Source organism: Solea senegalensis, linkage group LG20, assembly GCF_019176455.1.
Source record: "Solea senegalensis isolate Sse05_10M linkage group LG20, IFAPA_SoseM_1, whole genome shotgun sequence".
NCBI lineage: Eukaryota > Metazoa > Chordata > Actinopteri > Pleuronectiformes > Soleidae > Solea > Solea senegalensis.
The window spans coordinates 3,784,645-3,793,377 of record NC_058039.1 but is presented as its reverse complement, the minus strand read 5'-3'; the positions used below and the strand labels follow the sequence as shown (position 1 = coordinate 3,793,377).

General features: G+C 40.9%; 1 protein-coding gene across 3 annotated transcripts; it reads right to left on the bottom strand.

The window, feature by feature from the left end:
- On the bottom strand, positions 1-4,459 carry eomesa (eomesodermin homolog a). 3 transcript variants are annotated; one of them, XM_044053520.1, is made up of 7 exons: positions 4,406-4,459; positions 2,966-3,287; positions 2,402-2,556; positions 1,688-1,809; positions 1,340-1,498; positions 1,125-1,186; positions 1-983 (listed from the first exon to the last, which is right to left on the bottom strand). In XM_044053520.1, exons 2-7 carry the CDS (start codon positions 3,079-3,081, stop codon positions 233-235), a joined length of 1,365 nt encoding a protein of 454 aa, XP_043909455.1. In that variant the 5' UTR covers positions 3,082-3,287; positions 4,406-4,459; the 3' UTR covers positions 1-232. The 3 variants fall into 3 exon arrangements, with proteins under 3 accessions (XP_043909455.1, XP_043909454.1, XP_043909453.1); XM_044053519.1 differs by lacking the exon at positions 4,406-4,459 and having other exon boundaries at positions 1-144; positions 268-983; positions 2,966-3,920; XM_044053518.1 differs by lacking the exon at positions 4,406-4,459 and having other exon boundaries at positions 2,966-3,921.
- Between the last annotated feature and the right edge of the window lie 4,274 nt (positions 4,460-8,733).

Genomic DNA, 8,733 nt, shown 5'->3' with positions numbered 1-8,733 from the left:
TTGTAAAAATAAATCAATAAAAAGGGACATGCTTTTTTTTTTCAAAAACAACGATCACTATGCATGTTCAGGTATGTGAGAGGGACTGGCCTGGGAAAATAACCTTGTGCAGCTTGCTTGGGGGGGAACACTAAGCTTTGGCACCTTTAGAGAAAAGAGAAAAAAGACATTAACAAGGTATGAGAGCACTCGGTAAATAAAAGAGTTATATATCGTTTCAATAAATACAGTCTTAGGGGCTTGTGTAGAATGCATAATAACCCATGCCTTTTGGGTTGTCCTTGTACTCCTCCGTAGTCAAGTCCTCACACTTGATGGTCGGGGAGTTTTCTGTGCTTGAGCCCCCAGGAGACATCCTGCGCCTCTTGCAGACCATGGAGTAAACACCAGAATCACTAGAGTCCACTGATTTCAGCGACTGGGATGTCTCGATCCAGGTCGAAGCCGTCGGTGCGCTCTCGTCGGGGAGCTTGTCTTTAGTGGCCCCCAGCTGGTCCTCGGGGAAGGCTGGGGGGCTCGGACGAGGGGACCAGGGCAAACCTGTGGTCATCTTCCGCTGGTAAGTGCTTCTCGTGCCCCAACCAGCAGCCATGGAGGCGAAGGCCGAGTCTGGGTAGTAACTGAGGGCGTGGGACGTCTGCAGGGACAGGGGCTTTATGCCGTAGGACAGTAGGCTACTGGTGGAATAGTCATTGTCATAGGACAGATCCAGCTTGTTGGAGCCTGGCTGCTGGACGGGGGGCACGAACCAGCGTTGGGCAGAGGCGGCGGCGCTGGCGTCCTCACTCTGCGGGGAGAGGAGGCTGTTGGTTTGAGGAACGGCCCGTTCGCCCGTGTAGAAGCGGTTCTGAGGCAGGTTGTTGACAAACTGGTCCTGAAAGAAAGGCTGCATGGCATAGCGGGCCCCAGGCACAATTTGGGTGGAGCGAGGAGAATCTGTAGGGGATGGAGTCAACCTGTCACTCTCTGGGGCTGTGTACATCCTGTTTAACAGAAACAAACATCCATACAAAAAGGAACAAAAAAAAAAATTACTGCTTGAGCAAATTCTGACATGCATACATCTCTTATGTGCCGCAGACAAAAACAGATCGACCACAGTGGTTAAAGTGTAAAATACGTACGAGTCATAATTGTCCCGGAAGCCTTTTGCAAATGGGTTGTGATCTATCTTCAGCTGTGTGATCTAAAACAAACAAGCAAACAAACAATCAAAAAAAATAATGCACATGATCTATAATATTAAAGCAAATAACAGCATTCATTATAAAAAAGAAAAATCAAAAGCAATAAAGAAAATAAATACAACCAATCAAACAAAATCAGTGTTTAATCTTACGTCTGTGTTCTGGTAAGCAGTGACGGCTATAAACTGGTTCTCTGGGAAGGTGAAGGTTTGAGTTCTGGCCTCATTGCTCATGTCCTCCACTCCGTCCTCCGTCACCTCTACGATGTGCAGTCGCGGTTGGTACTTGTGAAGTGACTGCAAGACTATCATCTGTGAGGGGAACACACACACACACGTGTGATGGAATGCACCGTTTTAAAATTTACGTGGGCGCTTGCTAAAGTGTCTTCCAGTGACACTGCACCCAAATCATTTTAAAAAGATGAAATAAAGAAATAAATAAAAACAATGTTGATTACAATTTCACATATTGAGGTTAAGCAGGTGTCAATAGCTAACCTGTGTGTTGTTGTTGTTTGCTCCTTTATTGTTGGTCAGCTTCAACTTGCCAAAAGAGATTTCTTGCCTCATCCAGTGAGCACCAGTGTTTGGGGATTCAGGGTGAACGTACATCTTGTTGCCTGAAGTTAAAAATAATGCAGTTGGTGACAAGCTTGCACATGAGCAGATGGTTGTCTGCATTATCTTTAAAAAGAAAACAGAATAACATTCTTCTGAATAGTTTAAATTTTGAAAAAAAAAAAAAACTTGCTGTAAAATTAAGAGATTAGAAAATAGCAGCTTTAAAAGTGTATGATTTTCCCTCTACATAATACATTTAAATATTTAATATTTGTAAAAAGGTTCATCATTTTCTACGTATCAAATGAAAATTGAAATTCCTCCTTTATAATTTTAAAGTTACAATCCTTTAGCAATGGTTTGATGTTTCTTTTCCTAAAACCCCCCAGCAATTGATTTAAATTGTCCTGTTGCAATTAAAAACCCTCAACTTTAAAAATATTTTTTTATTATTAGGTATATATTATTTTTCTCCATAAAAAAATGCATTTACTATTTTAGATTTTGACTATTATATTTGATTATCATGTCCCATGAATGCATCATCTCCTGCACTCTTATTTATTTATTTTAAATAAAAAGGTACACATATAACATAAAACATGGCAGACTTAAATCAATTCTCTTGAATGATAAACCTGGGAAACTCACCTTGCATATTATTGTCTGCTTTCCCACATGTGACCCACTTTCCTCCCTGAAAGCGCCAGTGATTCGGATCAGCCAAAATGACTTCTACAAAGACGTTGTAATGTGCCGTGAGGTTCAGTCCAGTGATGTTGAAACTGAGGAATGGAAACATCCGTCTGCAAGAAGAGGAGGAAGGAAAGAAAACACAGAAAAAATATTATTATGAATAATAGTAATAATAATAATAATATTAATCGTGTTCGCAAAGCAGGAAAAACCTTTGACAGGGATCGTCTTTGGATGAGTGTTTTTTAATGATTAAAATTCAATTTCTATCACTGCCACGTCGCCTGGTGGGTTAGAATTACGCCTTCAATTCAACAGAAACGAAAACTCGATAATGAAAGCGTGAAGAAGTGCGTAAAAGTGAGGTTTTAATCGTTTTTGTTACCTTTTACGCTCGTGCGTTTAATGTGTGAAAGAAAAAAAACGACATGCCGAAAGAGAGATATGTGGCCTAAAAATGCTCTTTATATATTTGTTCAAATAAAGCATTTCATTCATCCACCAGCGTCATCAGCTCACCTGCCCTGTTTGGTGATGATCATCTCGGTCTGGTGCCGGTGGAACTTCAGCCACAGAGGCCGATTGCACAGGTACACCTGCGCCCTGGCTCCGGCGGCAGACCCCGGCAGAGACATGGAGCCGATGCCGGTCCCCGTCCCGGGATAGGAGGGGTACAAGCAGCCGGGACCCTGGCTGAACTGGTAACCTCCGCTGCTAAACTGGCTCCGGCCGGCGCACACTGACGAGGAGGAGAAGCCTGTGGGCGGCAGGACGGATCCGTAGTGAAGAGAAGCCGGGTATCTGGAGCTGCTGGAGCCTGTGTACACGGAGCCGCTCTGTCCTGCATAGGGAAAGAGGGAACAGGGACTCGCCATGTCGGTACTCGCCTGGGACGACGAGATGAAGTATCTGTCAGAGCCAAGTTCGTCTATGTTGTAGCGCCGACCGCTTGTTAACTCGTCCTCACCGAGCACCGGGGAGCCTTTCCTCCCATCGGGCCCGGCTTTAGTGAAAGTGTCCCCCGCCTCCCCCAGCATCCCGTTTCCCACCGCGCTCAGGAATTTCTTCGGAGCGCTGCTCGACTCAGATTCCGTGCGCTCGACCTCTTGGTAGTCAAGTTGCGACGATGCCGGCCTCGGGCTGTTGTTCACACTGTCCGACGACGAGAGGTTGTAAAAGGTTTTGGGTAGATTGATGCTCGCGCTGGGAAGGATGTTCTCTAACTGCATTGTTATTCGATGTTGCAATAAATTATAATAAGTATAATACTAATAATAAAAAAAAGGAGTTTCAAGGGTCCAGAGAGGGAAAAAAAATCACAACAAACCACCAGCAGCGGCGCCCTGTTCGTGTCTGTCTGTGCGCTCACACACTCTCACTCACACACACATGCGCGCGCGCCTCCCTCCAGTAGCAGTGATGGAAGGAGGTGAAACCGTCTCCTCACCTACAGACTTTCAGATCAGACTATGGGCTGGACTTGCGCGGCTCTTATAAGATCCAGTCACACACACACACACACACACAGTTAGTGTCAGCGTTATGGGAGGAGCTTTATGGAGACGCATGCAGGAGAACCATTCCTGCAGCCTGTGTTTAATTCAATTACAAACAGTCTGGTAGATGCCGAGAACAACTCTTTTAATTTGATTTGTTTGTTCTTGCCTTACACACTGACAGCTCTAATAATAAAAAATATATATTTTAAAAATCCAAATCCAATCCATAAACATTACATTAAAAATAAAAGTGGAAACGTGTCGTCATTTAGTTGCACAATTGAATTGAAACACGAATCAGAAACGTTCCTTTGTTTTTGTTTCGTTTTTACCTGAGCTGACAAATGAAAATAAACAGAAATAAAAGTCTATCGCATTTTAATACCAGCTCTGAAAAATGCAAGCAGACATTCGGCTTCAGGAACACACACATTCACACTGTCATATTATTTGTACTCACACTCTCCAACAGCACACGCAGAAACCTTCTCTCCCCACCTGCAAACACTCCAACACGTTTTTTTTAAAAAAAAAAATCACATGTGCACCTTGTTTCCTGTAATTGGAATCTGGTCGCGTGCTCCACTTCCACTCCCACAAAAAACAAAACCGTCTGTGGCCTAAATTTAAAATAAAAATTCGAACTTGTAAAACCTCCCCTTTATGATGTTTGTTGTTGTTTATTTGATTTAATTTCTGCTTAAATTACAAATGAATAAGAGTTACTCCCCCCGCAGTCGGTGGTTGACAGGGTTTTATATCCCTTCAGAATAAAATACATTTTTATCCAAATATTTGTATTTCTCCTCTTATTTCTTCTGGCTTTTTAAATGCGTTTTTGCTTTTTTGTTGTTGCTCTAATTCATCTTTATTTTAATCATTATTTGTAGATAGAAGCCAGAATCTTTTCTGCAATCCATATTTTTCACGTTATTTAATGGTATTGTTTTGTTTTTGTTTTTTAAATCCCTGACATGCCATTGAATAAAAGAATAAGAAATAAATAATTGGATGTAATTTAGGCCTAAAAAGCAGTTTAAATTCATCTTAAGGCCCAAATATTTTAATGTCATTTCTGAAATGGAGAGACCTCAAGAGTGAGGAGGAGAGAATGAACATGATGTGTGTGGGGAGGGATGATCTATGACACTGAAAAACAAGATGGAATTTAAAAAACAGTATTTATTTCAAACCCATCAATTATCGCTCTCTTGAGCACACACACATACACACCTTCATTTGTGCTTCAGACATGAGGTTTTGCCTCATTAGGACCAGGTTTTGGTCTTCATGAGGACCACTGGTCCTGGCAAGGTCAGTGTTTATGCCAGAAGAGGTCACAAATATAAGCACGCACACACACAGACACAGTGAGAGTGTGTGTGTGTGAGAGAGAGAGATAAATATTCATTTCACAACAAACGTCTTTAACTGTCTTCCTATAAATAAAGGCATTTCTTTATGGTGACACGGACATAGCGCCCTCTAGTGACCAACCATGATAATCCTCTTATAAATCCTCTTTATTTATATTAAAGTCAGTTCACAGTATAAAGGGGCTGCATGCAGTGCAGTCCGTCACCTCACTCTCACTTTTCCTTTCTCCACTTGTATCTTACTTTACATCATCTTCAACTGCAGTTAACTCAGCCGTCTGTGTGTGTGTGTGTGTGTGTGTGCGTGTGTGTGTGTGTCCAGTCTGCTGCAGGGGGAGTAAGGGGGTGAGATGAATTTGGGGAAAATGGGGATACAGATCTGTGAAAAGCTGAGGGAGGATCTCGGCTGGAGGCAGATTGGCTCGTGTCATAAATGGAACAGTAAAGCTGGAGATTGTGCCATCAGGGAACCAGAGCTACACACACACAGTACACAACCTGTCAATCACAGCCCTGACCCTTCCCAGGTTACCGAGCAGAGAGGCAAACACCAAAGCATACGACAACCGAGACGAAAGTATCTTCCATTTGATTCAGAGTCAACCCCCATTATTTATTGTCGACCTGTCTCTCAACAGAGAATTATCTGAGGTAATTCCTGATTTTCACCAATCACCTCCCTTCCCCCCCCTTTTTTCTGCTATGTGCACAAAAAAAATGCAACATTCCTCAGGGGAACGTGTAAAAATGATACCTCAGCTATGTGAAATAAGCCAGTCATTTCCATGTTCTGAGTATTTTCTGTGGAAATCAACATTTAAACTGTTTCCAAAATCACAATATAAATAGTTGCATAATGTAGCAACTTATTAACAGCCATATCTGTAACACTTAAGAGTAAAGTAGAATATGTGTGTTGTTCACATTGTAAAATGAAATAAGTGTAACATTTAGAATATGTCAACATATATTATATTATATTATATTATATTATATTATATTATATTATATTATATTATATTATATCATATTGTATTACATTATGTTATATTATATTATATTATATTATATTATATTATATTATATTATATTATATTATATTATGTTATGTTATATTATATTATATTATATTATATTATATTATATACACGCAACATTTTGCTTTGTTTGTTCATTGTATGGTCCCTTTAAGCAGTTTTTCAATCTGTTACCAAGAAGGAGAGCACTAAACTACTGCGTTTAGTTTAACACTTAAGGTTTCATAAGTGAAACCGCCAATGAACCACCGCCTTAACTAATTATGAATATTGTTCTTGACACTCAGTAAAGTTTTGGGTGAACTGTGACTTAACGGCAAAAAACAGTAGTCAACTTGACCTTAAATGGCAATAATTTATGAATGAATTGAAATGATCTATTTTGAAAGAGTATGTCAACCCGCACGGTGTATGTAAAGATACATTTTACCAGGAATATATATATATATACATATACATATATATATAAATATATGTATATATATATATATATATATTCTCTCACTTTCATCACACCTAGCAGAGGTGCTGCTCTCTAGACACAGTGTTCCACCAGGCTGTCACTCTATGGTTTGGAGGATAAATCTATAGTTCAAACCAAGCTGCATGTGCAAAGGAAGTCAGAGCATTTCACAACTCAGCTCTCAACACCTCATTAGTAAATGCTGCCATATAGGTTTTCTTACTTAATGGGCACCTTGCATGCTCAGCAACTTGTTATTTCACAATAATGACTTTAATCCAATCCAGTTTAATTAATAAAGCACAAAAAAATGTGCAAAAGGCAATAAGACACCAATAGTTTTTCCAGCTCTCTCCTCTCTGCTGACAAAGGCGCTGAATCGCCGGCTTCCTGCAACTGTGACCTTAAGATGACCTTAATAACCACATGTTGACTTTGTGACGTGCAACTTCTTAGCCTCCAGAAACCGTTGGAATTTCTCCGATAGCACAAACCGCCGCGTAATTACGGTAATGCAAAATCCGCTTGCGCAAACGTGTCGTCTGCGATACGCTCGGTGTTAAAGTGTTTAAGCCACCTCCAGTTTTCTGACATTAATATGTAAATGAGCCTCTTTATGAATGATCTTTACAGCTTTGTCGCTCAGAGGATTACAAGCCCGTCGAGAGAAAACTCCCAATAAAACAACTTTAATGTTATTGTTTTTAAGGAGCCAGTTTGAAGCATGTTGGTTTTTCCAAAATCACCCCAAGACTCGGTTGCCATTTTAAAGCTATAGAAAGAGGAAAATAAACGTAATTTACGGCCCGCCTATAAATAAACTAATTCCAAATGAGGTGGATGTTTAGGTCTGATTCATAAAGGAGCTCCCACTCGTGACCTGTCAGCATGTTCCTTGACCGCCTATAAAAGTCCAAGTGTGCCTGAGACGACCCCGCTTGACCCCAGGCCAGGGCCCGCACGACAGGGGCAAGGGAAGTCTTAACCATATTGTTGTCAGAGTAGATCATCAACACAGAACATGAAAGGAATACATTCCAGGTTTTATGGGCCAAGGTGGCTGCCGAAGCCTTTGCTCCGGAGTGAATTCATGTACCCCATTGCAAGGATTAATACCGCGGGTCTCATTAGAGATCCTCGCCACTGAGACCCCTGGAGGGAGGGATGCTGGGAAAAGAACTGAGTGCAGCGTGCGCCGTGCCAGTGCTGCGCTCCTCCGCAAATCATCATCCTCAGGAACATTTTTATTGGAAAGAATTTATTTCACAGGTTTATCAAAGATGTCTCCCAGTATATTTTCCAGTGTGTGGGAATAGCTAACATTTAATCAAAGCAGTCGTCTTTACGCGGGGAGAGCTTGTGTTACCGACATGCTGCTGTCTTCAAAGATATGAAGGTGACAGCTTTCATGAATTTCCATGGCGGTGCATATTGCGCTCATCAATTACCCTCTCTTTTTCTTTTCTTATTTCCTTGTCTCCACCATTTACTTTGTGATTTAAGCAGCACACGGGTTCCCCTCAGAAAGAAAGAAAGAAAGAAAGAAAGAAAGAAAGAAAGAAAGAAGCTTGTTTTCTTGTCTTTTTTTACCTGCTCAAAGAACATTAGAATATGTAAAGCATATTCATGTTTGATGTCATGAAGCCTATTTCCAATGTCATTCCAGCCGAGAGAAATTATCATGAAATGAGAATCTTCCCCGTCTGAAACCAGCCTGTGGGAATTTGCTCTCTATATGCAGCACATTTGTGCTCCACAAAAATACATTAAAATAAGCCAGACTGAATAAGAAACCATCAGATGCTACTTTACGTCATATGAACAAATAAATCCCAATGTCAGACACATGCACAGACATGTATGTTGTTTTTTTTCCTTGTCTTGGCCTGTGGATTATTGTAGAAATGTATAC